At 39.6% G+C, this 16,352-nt stretch overlaps 1 protein-coding gene across 4 annotated transcripts in view; it reads left to right on the forward strand.

Annotated features, from left to right (window-relative positions):
* The first annotated feature begins 360 nt into the window (after positions 1–360).
* slc12a7b (solute carrier family 12 member 7b) overlaps positions 361–16,352 on the forward strand; it is an 87,161-nt gene continuing 71,169 nt past the window's right edge. The window contains exon 1 of one of the 4 annotated variants that reach the window (XM_084747234.1): positions 361–699. In XM_084747234.1, the coding sequence (XP_084603360.1) occupies positions 456–699 (244 nt within the window). In that variant the 5' untranslated portion in view covers positions 361–455. The remainder of the gene's footprint in view (positions 700–16,352) is intronic. The other 3 variants (XM_084747233.1, XM_084747237.1, XM_084747235.1) reach the window with 3 other exon arrangements.

Genomic DNA, 16,352 nt, shown 5'->3' on the forward strand with positions numbered 1-16,352 from the left:
TATATGTAATTGTTTGAATTATGTTTTAGTGTTCAGATATAATATTAAAAGCTAAAATTAGATTTTTGTTTGTGTTTTATTTATTTATTGATTATATGGGCTCATGTTATGTAGTCATAAATTACGGACAAGTTGATTTATGACGATGATATCATTTAGTTAATGCAAATTTTAGAACTCCCTCTTTCAACAATTAACAATTTTCAACCACTCTGATTGGCTTATGCAGGTGATTGACGGCGCGCCTTGGCTTTCTCAACCAATGAGCGACGTCCGGGGGCGGGCCCGTCTGTACTGTAATCAATCCTCTGATCAACCCGTGAGCGTGTGTCCCTCTGTTCGCTGTCCTGTGTGGTCGCTCTCCTCGAGCGTGAGAGCAGAGGTGAGCCGGCCGGTCGGTGTCGTTTTTCCTCCGCAAACAGTCCCACAAAGAGGGGAGAAGAAGAAAGAGGGACATGAGCGAAAGATTTGTGGTGGTCCCGGTTGACGGAGGAGTTGGGGTCGTCGCCGGGGAGGGGGAGCACTCGGACGCGGTTGTGGCTGACCCTGCCCCGGACCCCGGCGGCAGCAGCAGCAGCAGCAGCAGCGTTGGTGGTGTCACGGTGGAGAATGAGGCTGGGGGCGACTCCGTGTTCGAGCCGGCGGACCCCAACGCCGTGGTGCCTATCCTGGAGTACAACAGGGAGCCCAACAAGTACGGTAAGACAGCTGCCCGTCATAAACTCCGTGTCCCACTTCTTATCTCATCTGTCTACTGGAGGATTAGCCGTCGCATTTCACTTGTCTGCGCTCCTGTAGTTATGTAATGAAGCCGGGGCGTCATTCCCCCCAAACCCAAACTAAACTAGCGTTAATATGAGACACACAAAGTTTTAAACACTGCTGTCAAAGACTCTTTTGTCAGATCTTTGTGATGTGAAAATATTTGTCACCAAACAGTCAACTGAGAACATTTTTGCACCTAAAGACAATGCTGTCGAGGATTTTGCTACTTTAAACTATTCCTTTCAATAAAACAAAATTACCCCTAAAATCAGAAATAGGGGAGAGCAGGGACAGAAATAAAGATGGGAAGGCTGCAACACAGATCTTCTGTCTTGTAACGTGGAAGTCAGTAACATGCTGATAAGTCTACACAAATGAGCTCTCAGGCTAAAAACAGCTAGTTTTGACAGATATTTATAGTCTATTATTGTACAGTTACTCCATCAGTTTATTCACTTTAGTTAAGTTATCAGGTTGAGTAAAATCAGTTTCTCCAGCTGCTCCTGGGTTCTTGAACAGCTCCTTTGAAATGACTAATTGTACAGAAATGTGTAATCTGATTTTCTTCTTGATAAAATGGACTTTTGTAACATTGTCTCGAAAAAGATTTTGTTCAGGGACCAGTATCAAACGGAACTGCATTGAAAATGTTTTAATGATACCCAGTCCTAGCTTTAATTGTAGTATAAAAAACAATTTTTTACTTTGAATGTAATGTTTGTGAGGAAATGTTTATTTGTTGAAGACTGTAAATATATGTCATCTGTTGAATCTGTGTGTATGCTAAGTATCAGTGAAGTTTTAATTTATCATGCTAGCTTATCTTTGTTGCTAGCTAGGCTAAAGGTGATGGAGACAAGGGAAAAGTAACACAGTGTTACTTTTTTCCTGCTATTATTAAAGCGATATATCTGTTCTCATTCTATTTGTGGGATTAGGGTCAACAAGACCCACAGAGGTCTCACTAAATATGATGTGTGTTCTAGAGCATATCAGGCTGTTTTACGTAAGGGACAGTCTTTTAGAGGTGATTATGTACGAAGATTAATTTGACGCATTGGAGCAATTTCATACATTTGTGACATTTACCATGAAAGATTTCAGAGTAACATGGTCCTTTGCTTGGAGCACTAACATAAGCATAAATAAGTGTTGCATGTCAGAAGTGTAAAGTACTTAGGCTGAGTAGTTTTGTAATTTATTCAGTCGTTACTTTTGTCCAAAGCCTGTGTTTCATTGGTCCTGACGCAGAGAGACAGCAGTAACAATACGCAATGCCAAGTCTGATTGCACTAATTTATCCAGTTTTTGACAGTTTTGACAGATGGTCTTGTTAAAGGACATGCATATGTTGCAACAATAAAATATAGTTGCTCTAAATAGAAACATCTCTGTGTAGAGAGTGAAATACATAAAATGTGTACTTTTGTCCCTGCTCTCCCCTACATATTTTTCCTCTTACCTTTTTCTTCTTCCTCTTCCTCACAACAATGTGTGTGGATTTTCTTGAGTAATCAGGCCATGATCTCTGGGAAGAGACATTGCTGTTGAGCTTTTAAAATATATATTTTATATATTTTTGAGCAGCATTTTTCTAGCTAGTTCCATTCTGTATAAGAGAAAGCAGACATCTCTATGGCCAAACTGTCTAGCACTATTGATTAAAGTATATTTTTTGATTTTTGGATGAACTGTGCCTTTAAAAAAAATAGGCATATTGCCTCACCTAATTGAATACACCTGAACGAGCAAGCAGCTTACTTCTCATCCACTCATCTAACTTGAAACAACCACAACAGTTTCTTCTTTTATCATACACTGAGAGTGCAAGTAGAGTCAAGTGTTTGTTTTTTTCCTACAAGACAGGAAAGAATAGTGTCGTGAATTGGTGTGTGACAAGGTTTTGGCACTTGTCCCTTTTGAAATAATGGGAGAGAACCCAATTTAAGTCTTGAATAATGGAGAGCTCAAAATAAAGAAGAGAAACTTGAGATAGGCTTAACAAGTCTTGTTAAGAAGATATTTTCTTATTTAAACTTGCTATGGTAATCCCAAAAGTAAGGCGTGACTGTTGTTCAAACTGGTGTCATTAGCTTGCTATAGGTTTTCATTTTGTAAAAGAATATTTAACTTAATATACGACACAATATTTCCATCTTATCCTTTGAAAATCTGCTGTTGGGTTACTCGACCTGTTGAATATTTCTCTTGCTCTGAACCATAATTGAGCTGCAGTCTTCATTCCCAAGCCCAGTTGCTCGCAAACAAGGTGACTCTATAGCAACAGGTTGATAGGGGAGGGTTGCTGGAATAATTGCCATGGTACACTGGGCAAGCAAGCATGCTAAATGACATTGGGCTGCTGATGTCTTTTAGTGTGTGCACAGACAATCTGTTGTGTGTATTGATCTATGATCGTTAGAGCACAGACTGTTCTGTTAAACTGCACTGAGCTGCTAAAATGGGTCGAAAGTTGTGGTTTCTTTTGAATATAGTTTCTTCCGTTGAACATGGTTTGCTTTCTTCCACTCCTGCTACTGACTAAGCAAATATATAAATTCACACAGGCTACTTCATGTCACAGTAAAATAGAAAAAGATGAAACAAATAGTGGTTGAATCATAAAGTTGAGAAATATGGATGAAAAATGAGAAAGACCACACTGGTTATCATTGTTTTACTGGTGATCATGGTGACAGAACAGAGTGTTGCTATTGACATAGTGCCAGGATATTATGTTAGGTCCAGCAGAAATGGCTCACTGGCGCAGGGCCAGGATAAGATTCTGGGCGGGTAACAAGTCTGCTTCTGGCTAGTGTCGCATAGCAAAACCTCACTGCACGCTGGACAAAAGTCTGGCTCCACACATATACATTCTGGCATAGGGAAAAATGCACTGCCTTGTTTGCATTTCTTTGAATCAATCACAAAGTTTTTGGGCGGCACAAAGCCAAGGATGCAGCGAAGGTGCTGCTGCAAAATAGTGTCGAGGGGGAACTTGTTTTGGTGGAACATTTGCACTCCAGAAGGCGAGTTCTGGCATTGAAATGACTGTACCCCTGCAAAAGAAAAGGTAGCCGCTTTTAGTTCTTCTACGTTTGCTGCAGGTTGCAGCTCGGAGGTTATTCTTGTTTCCCTGGGACTTTGAAAATGCAAATAGTGAACACTTTGATACCGCGTCCAGTGGTGGGACTTATACCTGCAGTATGCATGTGGCGATGAAGTATGAAAGTAATCATTCGTTGGAGCCCTAGTTCCATTTCTTTCAAAACAATATTTGATAAGATCAGACAAAATAATGCCTCTGTTCATTTGACATTTAAAGAAGTAATGACTGTGTGAAAAGGTGCTTTGATTTCTGACCCCATGGCTTGTGATTGTGGATTATAAAGTGAAACACTGCTTTTATATACAGTATATTATATGTATGGGTGGGTATAGGCCGGTGCACTATACTGGTTCGTACCAAAAACCGGTCTTTAATTTAGTTATGATATTAATTTTTCACATACCGCTATACCAGTGAATAGCCCAAACAACGTCCGGAACGTGTGCAGCAGGAAAGTGTTTCAGCAGGGACCCATTTCACTGCTGCACACAAACACCACAGGTGTACTTGCTTGAGTGTGTGCACTAGGGATGTTCCTGGCGACTAAATTCCCTGTCGATTAAACGCAGAATTTAATTTAGACTAGTCTAACACTAAGAAAACACCCAGAAAGCAGTTACAGTTTTAGCAGAATTTATTAATATATAATGTTAAACACTGTCCACAGTCTACAATCACCAAATCATACTTTAAATGCCACTGAGATGCGTGCTACTTTGCACTGTGCAATACAAACCTCATTTATGTACAAAACATGACAACAACTCACTAAAGACTTCACCTTTTCAGACCGAAGAGGGTCGCAGTGTCTGCAGGTAAAGGACCCAGAGCTAACATTAGCTGCCAGCCTGAAACACAGTGTGGCTAACATTAGCAGTGCTAGCAGCAGCAGCTCCGCTTGCAGGTTTATGTCTGTGTATGTGCCTAATGTGGTCACGTTTCTCCAGTCAAGTGAATATATATCAGCAGTCTACATTCATCTGTCCAACTTCACTGATGTAAACATCCGGTGTTGCCAGGACGATTGGTTCATACGCGCTGGGTGACAGGGGCTGCCCTCTGACAGAGCCGCAGCCCCGACTAGTGGCGTGCGGCTGCATAAAACCTTAGAGGCAACAGATAACTGGCATCGTGCATGAATGACATATTGATAAATATTTTAAACTATTAGTATTTCTGGTGCCGACTAGCGTGGATGGGGAAGTTAAATCGTATAGTCGTCTCCGCCATGTGATGGCAACCATACTTTGAAGGGGTCATGTTTTTACCTGTGTCTGGACATGAAAAAAAAACATGATACAGTCCTTATGACAGTAAAATGGGCTATTTAAAGACAATCAACTGCAGTAATTATTTTCTCATTAGAAGAAAATGTGGGTAAGAACAGTGAAATCGATATGATTTAAAAAAAAAAAAAAGGTGATATAAAAATTTTGTCATACCGCCCAGCCCTCGGTGGGTATAAGCCTGCTGTATTCTCATCTGTTGATTCTGAGTGTAAAAATGTTCTTTTAAAGCAGTACTTCCACCTCAGGAGAGTGGAAGATGTATCTAAACCTTAGCTAACACGTAGGTGTGAGAATGCCCTCCACATTCATCTGATCTTCTATGATTCAAGGACAGGTTGGCACCTGTCTATTCGGTTTTAATGCATAGATTGAATTTCATTCTAAATCAGATTAAGTTACTGAGGAGGAGATGGGTGTGCACATGCACCCGTGCACTTGGAGTCGTGTGAGTGTGCATTGCTGGGGCTTGTCCCGGCCTTTGCCTTGTATTTCTCTCAGCCAGGGAATGATAGAGTCTATTGTGTGTGAGCTTTTCATCAGCAAACATTTTAATCTCCCGAGCATTCGTTACATGACTCTGAAGGAGATTGTATCCCGTCTGTGGACACACACTCAACCGAGTAGTGGCACAGTGAAAAAATGTGGCTTGGTCTTGATTAGAATTATGCTGGTTCCTCATTTGAGTTTGTCAATAAGATAGACAAAAGTAAGGAAGTCATTCAACCCTGTTGGGAAATGTGTCTTCTGTATTTTGACCCAGCCTAACTTCTGAGAAGCAGAAGACGCCCATGCCCCTCTCAAACAGGACTGCAGGATTTGGTTATAAAGTCATATTGCGATTGTTTTGACTGAAATTGCAATTGCAATATGCAGTACGATCTGTGGAAATGATTAGTTTTGCATTACGATTTTCATGTTCACTGAAAAAAACTATTAAGATCATGATGTAATATTTATTGAGGTCTGTCCATGCAGCACTACAGTGCCTCATAATGCTGTTTTCTCAAACATTTTTCCAAAAATTGCAGTTTGGTTCTGGTTCTGTGATTAGGATATTGCGTTTTTATTGCAATTGTGATTAATTGTGCAAGCCGATTAAACCAATTGGATGGTGAAACGTGATGAATTTAAACGTGTGTCATGTGTCTCATTTAAGCTACTTATTGAGTTTTAGTGAGGATGACTGACGTGAGCAACTGCAGATTGATACAATCCAACCGCCACCCCCTGGCTTAAAAATTTAAATACATCAAAATGCATTGATAGTTGTTATAATCACATTGTAGCCCTCTCAATCGGAATCAAATTGTCAGGTGCCACCCCTATAAACTAAACATCCATCCATCGTCCATAACCGCTTATCCTTGACGGATCGCCGGGTGGTTGGAGCCTATCCCAGCTGACACTGGGCGAGAGGCGGGGTGCACCCTGGACAAGTCGCCACCCATAGACACAAACAACCACTCCTGCTCACATTCACACCTATGAGCAATTTAGAGTTATCAATGAACCTATTACGCTGCATGTCTTTGGAGTGCAGGAGGGAGCCGGAGAGAATCCACACAGACACAACATGCAAACTCCACAGAGAAAGGTCACGTCCCAGCCACAAACTCCCTCGCCGGCTGGGGGATTTGAACTCAGAACCTTCTTGTTGTGAGGCGACAGTGCTAACTACCACACCACCATGCAGTAAACAATAAATAAATTTTTAAAAAATCGAAAGATTATCTAATCTTATAATTAATTATTGACCCTTTGTTTTGTGAGTGTTTTATCCTGGATTTCAATTTCCTCAGTTCCTTCCTCTCCTGCAGCCACTGTATTGCAATCAATACAATGACTGATAGCAGGGGATACCTATTTGTTTTGTTTTAATGTATTTACTGATACCGCCACTGGATACTTCAGATAAATTAAATTACTGGATGATGAAGTTGATTACCATGGCGGGTAGTGAGTCTAGATAATGGATGGCCAGGCATCTTCCATTACAGCCTCTACCTATTAGTGTTTTTAGTAACACAGAGCGGCTTCTGTCTGTGTAAGGTTCTTCTTTCATTTTTTTTTTAACTTTCTCATCATGTCAAGTAGGTCAAGGTTCTGGATAAAATGCCAGTTATCTAAAACATACAGAGAGGAGTTTTTCTTGACGTTCGTAGGTGACTGATAAACAGTGTACTTTTCTCCTGTGAGTTTAGATTTTTGTTTTTCTCAGAGAGGAGCTCTGTTGATTGTAAAGCTCACCGCAAGACTGTGTGACTTTCCCATAGTTGATAAAGGGGGCTTTAGAAAACAGTGTTATGTGATCAAACACAGTATTAATATATTTCAACTTCTAGCTGAACTGGGAACTTGTGCCACTCTTGTTATTGAGATTACAAAACATATTTATGCTGGAGATTAAGTAACAGATTGTGTAAAGAGGAAGCAGTGGTTGAAGAAGTGGAAATTATAGAAAAGAAGAGACTGGTTTCTGAATGACAGTAGCTGCTTGTTTCACAGCGTGCCCTCCTCTTCAAGCCTGTCAGGTGGCTTTTTGCTTGTTTCTTGTTCAGTCTGTGTGAAGCAAAGGCCAAACGGTGAGCAAACCGAATATATGAGAATGTGAGAATAGTATGAAAAATGTATTGTATTTGTCTAAACAATGTATATGCTCTGAGTCTGTAAACACTGTGTCTTTGCAAGAGATGTAATGAATGTATTTATGGTGAATGAAATCACATGAAGAGGTCTCAGGACACAACAGAGAATACACCCTGCTGCTTGCCTCAGATTTGTTGGCTAAGCTTACATTTGGATTTATGAGAGATTAAGCAGGCAGTGAAAGAAAGATGAGGTGTCGGATTTAAGCTTGATGCGACATAACGAGACAGCGACTGTCAGTCTGTCTCTCTGACAGTTCACACATTGGCAGATCTTTGGGGTTGGGAAACACTCTTGAAGCTTTTTGCTGAACTGTAGTACAGCAGGCTCTATAATCAAACTTCAGACTACCTGTTTCAGTGGAACACTTTGCAGTAATACATGCTTCTTCTATTCAGGCTATTGGAGTGGTGTTATCTATCGTTTTTGATCATTTAAATTTTCTTCATCTCAGTTGGGACATTTATTTCTGGAGAATCAGATGAAGAGATATGAAATCTCTGAGTAAGATCACAGTGATGCAGCACTTGAAAGATTCACAATTTGTACTTGTCATGTGTAGTACAACTCAGCAGCTGAATTATGTCCTCTGTGGCTGCAGAGAAGCTTTATCAAGTCTGAGAATAAAACCCTGATGATGTCATTAATGATGTAACTGAAAGTTTATGACAAACTGTGGGTGTGCAATTTGAAAGTTTGACGCGGGGTGTACCTATTTTGAAGTAGGATGTGCAGTATTTGTTAAAGGTGAAATGTGAATCAAAATACCATTTTTAATGAAATATTGTGGTGCTGCAGAGGTGTCCTGGCCAACACACCATTCTCTAGACTACAGAAAACATCTTTTTTTTTTTGGTACAGATTCCTGCAAAAAAAAAAAAAAAAAATCACACCTGTCATAACATTGACATTCAACCTCTAAATCAACATTCGAATGTAACTTTTAATTTTTTGCAGATAAAGATATTACTTATCCTATTTTATTATATGTCAAACAGAAACTATGAAACAGGGAAAAACACTAGAAGAGGTCACTCAGTAGAGTGCAGGTCTCCATCAGGCAACAGATGGTGAAGCACCTACTGCAATGTCACCACAACTGCCAGATGCAACCAGCAGAGATTCTTCGTTAACATGACCCTTGCATACATTGTCCTCAAGCTGAAATGAGATTTCAAACTGAAGCAGTTGTTCATCATGTGTGGCCCCCTATGGCCAGGTAAGAAGACTAAGAAGTCAGCTGTGGTCATATAACGGAGAGCCATCAAAAAACGGAATTAATGCCTCTCAGTTGTTTGTCTCCACCAACCAGTCAAGTTACAGTTTACATCCTTGTCTGTCCAGACCCATATAATGTCTGTAGTTAAGACTTTGAAGGAATTTAATATGGAATTTATCACTATACTGACCTGTAACTTTCAAGGAATTTTACAAAAGTTATTAAGTATATTTTTTTGGCAAAATGGAAGTTATCACTCTACATTCCAGTGGATAATTTCCAATGAGAAATGGTGTCTACACTAATAGAGAGCTGAACTCTATGATCACAGTGAAGTTGACCTTTGACTTTTTAGATATAAAATGTTATCACCTTATCATTTAATCCTATTAGAAATTTGTGTGTAATTTATCATAATTGGTGTATGAATTCTTGAGTTATGGCCAGAAATGTGTTTAGTGAGGTCACTGTGACCTTGACCATTGACCATCAAAATCTAATCAATTCATCCTTGTGACCAAGTGGTAATTTCTGCAAGTTTGAAGAAATTTCCTCAAGGGGTTTTTGAGATATTGCATTCAAAAGAATGGGATGACCTTCGAAAAACATAAAGGCATGAAAGTCATAAAAAAGACTTTTCAAGATTTTTAAAGAATTCTTCTGCATACAGTCATCATGAAAAATTAGTTTGATCAGTTCAGAGGTATTCCAGATTATCTGCAGACAAGCTGTATGTCCAGTGATCGATCAGTCAGTCACAGAAGTGCTTGCATGATCCCCTCCAGAGCACTATGCTGAAAGAGTTCACTGTATTTTAGTCTCATTCATAGGCTCATCACACACTCACATACACACTCAGAACAGACAGTATCGCAGAGAGGCTGTGGTGGAGTCAGTGAAGCCGGTGAAGTGATGGTAACCATTTATTCATTGACGCCAACTCAAGTAAACAGTAGAAACAGTAGAAGTGCAACATTTCCGCTTGCTTTGCCTGCAGTTTTTGTTGTTCTACACAATCATGGTGTGCTTGTTAAGCTAATAGAGAAGTGTGAAATTGTCAAGATATTTTTGTCATAGAAGCAAAACCCACGTGTAGCATTTTGTTACTCTCACCACAAGCGCTTCATCCTTGTGCTCCCCAGCTTCCTGCCAGCACTTTTCTGCCAGAGGAAAAACACTATGTGGACACAAGACCTTTACTTATTTAATCCAGTGAATCAATTGATTCAAACTGAGGATTTTTTGTTATTTCTGGGTGTTTGATGATGTCACAAAATGATGATGGAAGGTAAATGAATGACTTCCAGTACAGCCCTTTGCTAGTAACTGGATTGAGATAAAACATAAATCATACCACTGACTACAGGTCAGAATGATTTTGACCATTCTTTTCTTAATGTGTGTCTGCCAAGTCCCTGAACTTTTTAAGTGGGATACTAAGTTGCCTGGGAACTCAAGCTCACTGATGAGCTACTTACAGGCTGTACAAAACCAACTATCTTAGCTATGTTTTCCTATATACATACTGTGTGATAGGTTAGTTTTGTTCAAATGCAAAACCTCTGAAATCAGGATGGTTTTCAGGCTGAAAACGGATTTTAAAGGCGGAATATTTAATATTTTTACTGTAATAAATCATAAAATGACCATGATATGTCACCACAGATCAAGGAAAAATATTAAGTTGAAGTAGTCGCTACTCTGATGTCATTGCTCCAGCTGCGGTGTCCTGCTATGAAATTTCTATTCCAGGCTGGGGTAACTTTTTATTTGCCTTTAATTAGAGTTCAAATTAATGCAGAATGTTTGTTGTATGAGTAAGTGAATTTTACATGTCGAAAGAAATCATCAATAATCTTGTAGGAGGAGTAGATTTTTTTTATAGTGGTTAAACTGAGCAAAATGTAAATGGAGTTTGGCAGGCAGTGAGACAGGCAGTTATTTAACTCACAATCCATAGTGTGTATTTTCACAGCAGTGGTCTTTTGTTTTCTGGCTGATGGGCTTTACTTTACAGTGTAAGACTAGTCCTCACTTGTTATTGCCAATTTACGATGTTAACTGTGTCTTGCACTCCTGCAGTGCTCCTGCAGCCTGCCTGAGCTTCCTCCTCAAGAGGAGTAAGTGGGGGAAAAACATAGATCATATATTACATAGGATGTCAACCTATGCTCCAACTTGAGCGCAGTAATAATTTTTTGCATGTGCAGTTGCTACATAGTGCTCCTTTAATGTAACACCAAGAAGAACTGTTAGACCATCTGTTAGAGTAACAGAGCAATCAAGTTCTCTCTGAGGGCGATACGCTATGTGTGTGTTCGTGTGAATGCCTGTGATTGTTTGATGGTGTATCTCAAAAACAGAAAGCTGTTGTGTGTGAAGGACAGTCTGGAGAATGGGACTATTTTTCAGGTGGAGCCTGAGGTTACATGAAAAATATAGTTTATGTATTGTTGGCGGGTGTAGTATGAATGGGTTAGAGTTTGTAAATGAGTGAGTCTTCTGAACGGCCTCACCACACAGCATTATGTTTGCATGCATGTGTGTGCATTCATGTTTAAAGAGGCATGCACCTTGGGCTATCATGTGCTGCCCTCTGCTTTATTTGGAGCCCAGCAGTCAGCACATGGACACCAACTGGGCCCTGGCGTCCACTATATCTGCTCCTGCTCCTGTGTGGCCTCGATGACTCCCCTGCCAATCCTGCGTGGGATGTTTGTTCCAGTTGCTCCTTATTTACACGCAACACTCGGGAGAAGGGGTGTGTCCCTCGCTGGTCACACAGGAGGGTTTTCAGAGGACTTTCCTCCTCTTTTGGGAAATGCAAACAGTTTAGCTCCTCAAAATGGCCTTTTCATCAAGTTGAATTTATCATTTGTTGTTGGTCAGCAGTGTTGTCGTGCCTTTCATCCAAGAGCATTAAACCACTTTAACAGTAAACTCAGCACTCAGATGAGAATGCAAGTTGAACCCCACCCAGTCCTGTCCTGAAGGCATGCAGGGACACATCTTCCTTGCCTTATTCTTGAGTCACAAGTTTGCAATCCTGCATTATTCCCTCTAACAATTGAAAGTCTACAAGACTTTGTTGTTTGTCAGTCATTATAAAGCCTTGCTTTGACATAGCTGATTAGATCTGGTCAGAACCACAGAAGATTAAAGTCCTTCATTATGTGAATCTGTAACTCAGTATTAACATTTTCCCATTAGTCTTTCTGAGTCATGACACTTTTGACAATTTGACTATTTTTACTGGTTCCTAAGCCTTAAAGATAATATCTCAATATTTTTAGGCTATTCTGTGATATACAATATGCATCTCAATATAGGCTACACATTTTCTCTTAAATAACATACTGTAAATTCTCAAATGGTGCAAACATATGATGATCTTATAGAATATGATGCATGGCTGTAGATTAAATTACCCAGCATTACATAGAGTAGTTAAATAGAGCACAACATTAAACATGTACAGCAGTGAACTTCAACATACACACTAGTGCAGCAGTAACGTTAATCCAAAAACATCAGCTGTAAAAGTGAAGCACAGACAGGGACTGTTTTACTGCACAATTAATAATGCTGCATTTACTTTTGACACTTTCTGTAAATTTTGCTATAATACTTAAATACTTTTACCTTAGCTAAGTTTAGAAGGCAAAACTTTTACTTATATTGGAGTATTTCCAATGTGCGGTATTAGTACTTTTGCTTAAGTAATGGACCTGAATTACACACCAGTTGCAGCTGTGTTACCAGCCGAGGGGTCTGTTGTGAAAGTGAGCTTGTAAGTTAGCTGCTTCTGGCTAAAGATAATTAAAATAGCCTAAAACTGGAGGTCCAGATACTTTTCAGAGCTGGAAGTCGTGGGTAGAGTAGCAAGCTTCTGCCACAGTGAAAAAATTCACAAGGAATCGTAGCTGCTAGCTAGCTAAATTAGCTTTCGACAGACCAGTTTTGCTGCAAAGGGTACAGGAAGTGCTGAAGTAATGTTACATCAAGCAGCTTGTATTTCTTTTCTGTTACAGGAAATACAACACAGTTTTTCAGTAACCATTATACGGTGATCTGAGCTGATCTACACTTAATGGCTGACTGAAGTAAAGTAACTTCCCCTCAGCAGTCATGAATGGAAACACTGAAAACTTGAATATGATGATTATGGTCGTCTGCTATATCACCCACTAATTCATACTCGAATATAGTGGGTATAATCAACATATCACGCACCCCTAGTTCAATCACAAATTATATGTCATGTTTTTGTCACATTTCACAATTTAACAATTCCTAAATTTATATATTATTATATTTAATCTATATTGTGAACTCCTGTCATGGCCTCTTCAGAGTGTTGTCTGTAGCTATCAGTGCCTTTAAAAATAACCTATGTTGTCCTTGTGAACTCATAACATGCAACACAGTGGATGCATAAGTATATCATCATCTGAGATCCGGGGGAGGTCTCACTGATTTACTGTGCAGCCTCTGTTTCCCTTTTTCCTGTCCTGACAGAAAGTGGCTTTGACACAATGCCGCACCTGTCGACAAGATATGGTTGGCATGTGTGCACGGCAGCAATGTGTTAATGGTCAGCAGCAAGCTTGAAGTACAGTATAGGCCGACCAGTGCTGGATTTCTGAGGTGGATGCTGGTCTCTGTTTGGATAGATATACTTTTTTTTTTTTTTACATAAACAGTCTTGATACAGATCATTTAGATTTGTGTTTCTCCAAGAATTGTTACCAAGATATGTATTAGGTGGGACATTTTACAGTGTAAAACTCAAAATGACAAACTATTTAATGGCGACATATATAGAAATCATTTTAGCACTAGCTGAATCAGAATATAGGGACTAGAGTTGGGGATAAAAGTTTGATTCTTAGATGCATCGTGATATCGACATGGATGATTCTGCATTGATTCACAAATATCAAAAACAAATTTTCTAAATATGAGTTAATAACGCAATATTGAATGAAAGGAGTGTAAGAACGATTCGTCTTCACAAAAGGCAGCGGTTGCAAGCATGTTTTGATTCAATGAAAGAGAAGTTTAAAGTCAGTGCTTTCTACAGCGTCACCCAGAGCATAACATTAACAGATGCTTACATATTGATGAAATAGTGACTGCGTTCAGACAGAGATCCTGGTTTAATACACAGATTTGCTAATCTCAAACACTGACAAATCTGTTATGTCTCCTCTCTTTTTCTCAGTAAATGGTGTATAGTAGCACGTTAAATATTCTGATGAAGTAGCTTGTGAAAGTGTACCAAATTAAGGAGCTGCAGCGGTTATTGAAATGTGTCAGATCTGGTTATAATTAACATTTAAAGTTACTATAGGGAGTGTTTAACTTGTTATAAAATGGTCTGAATTTAATATGGATAAATTTAAATGACCTGCAAAAGCAAACAAGACCATCGATGAGAAGATCTTCTATTTCTAGTTATTCTTGATGCCTGCCACCAGGTTGGATTCTCCTTCAAATCAGATGAAATGATGAAAGGCATGCAGAGTGGAAGAGCCTGTGTTTACATTTTACCAGGCAAAGTTTTTTTTAGCTGATTAAAACGAAGCAGAAGTAGATTTTTTGTTTTATTTTACTTATACTTATGTATGTTAAACCACTGCATCTGTCTGCAGGGGCCACCAAAGTTAACAAAATATGAAAGTTTCTTGCAGGAGCTCTCAGTAAATATGAATATCAGATCAGACTCTGTATTGGCAGATAACAGTATTAAAAGGCTCTAATCAGGATCCAGGTGAAAAAACTTGATTGTGACACTGCTAAATAATATTACTGTGCACAATATCTGCTAATCAGTGCACTGGACTTACTAGATGTGGAAGCACTACTGTATTCAACTTGAAATCCTGTTCTTATCTCATCTTATGTTCTGTACATAAAAGTGCTGCTCGTGTTTGTTTCAGACATACAATGAACGTGGTCAGATTGATAACAGAAACAATTTTCCAGCAGCTGAAAGCCACTGCTACTGAACAGACATCGAACAGACGTCGTGGGAAAAAAAAGATTTACTCTGGAGGTTCTCTACTTTTAGTGTTAGTAGTCATGGGGTTTTCCAGTTCTTGGTCAGCAGTATGTGTAAAAGGCTAAGTAAGGCATTTAATGTGAGTCATTTTGGCCTTATTGCCTTTGCTATTGCTATAAATACTGTTGTAGGACAAAATAAAGCCTAATGAGGCCTGCAGTGAAAAAAAAAATCTGCCTTTTTGAAATGACATCAGTAGCTGGCAAAGAATTGTTGTGTAGACTCAAATCTGCAAGGAGTGGACTGTACAAATTACCATAGAGTTAAATCAACAGCTTTTTCTTACTGTCTAGACAAAAATGAAGCATCAATTCTGTTTAATTTCTATCTTCTATCGTTAAGGTGTTCACGTTATTGTGTGCACCTCAGGTATATGCAAGGAGAGAAGACAGCTAGGTACAGTAAGAGTTCCTTGGTAGTGGCGTCGGTGGGTATCAGATGTCAGAAATGTGTAGGGAGACGTGCGAGTATCATGTTCTGCTGGTTCTGAATGAGGAGCCTAAGGCTAACCTTCTTAACCCCACCCCTGTCACCAGCAGCCTGACTGAGTACAGCACAGTCAGAGGCCAGAGCAAGGCCAGAGATGAAACTGATACAGTGAAGCTTCAATCATTTCCAGCGTCTCTCATGACTTGTCCTGAGCTGTCTGCCCAAAAAGGAACTGAGCTGACAAAACACTTGAGTCAACTTCTGTTTTTTGCTTAACTTGCTCACTGCTGGTGTTAACGTCCAGCTACCTAGCTTTAGCCTCAGTCTTTTAGCATTAATGTTGTATCATGTAGGCAGCTGTCAGGTAACTTCACATTTACACTTCCACAGGGTTCTTAAACGAAAACATTTCAGATGGAAACATCAATATGAGACTTAGGAAGTTAGCATTAGCTAACATCAGCCAGGTACACTTATGAAATCTGCTTGTGATTGATTATTCAACAAAATCCATGGTCATCATATTAATAAGAAGCTGCTTTTGTTCATGCCTCTAAGAATTCAAAGACCTCGTGTTTCAACAATTACTCCCAATTCCAATGTTAAATCTGCCACCGTTATCACTGTAAATGGCATAAATGCAGTGCGAGAATGGAAAGTTTGGCAGGCTTAGCAACGGTAACTAAGGAGGGCGGTGCTTAGCGAAGGGTCATCTGCAGCGATAAGCTGTGGCCGATGTGACGCAGCTGTAACATGCCACAGCCGTGCCTGGTGGAATTTCGCTGTTACATTTGAGCTATCATTTTCCTGTGTTAATCCTCTTTTCATTCA

The sequence above is a fragment of the Lutjanus erythropterus genome, chromosome 21 (assembly GCF_056507025.1).
Source record: "Lutjanus erythropterus isolate fLutEry1 chromosome 21, fLutEry1.hap2, whole genome shotgun sequence".
Classification (NCBI taxonomy): Eukaryota; Metazoa; Chordata; class Actinopteri; order Lutjaniformes; family Lutjanidae; genus Lutjanus; species Lutjanus erythropterus.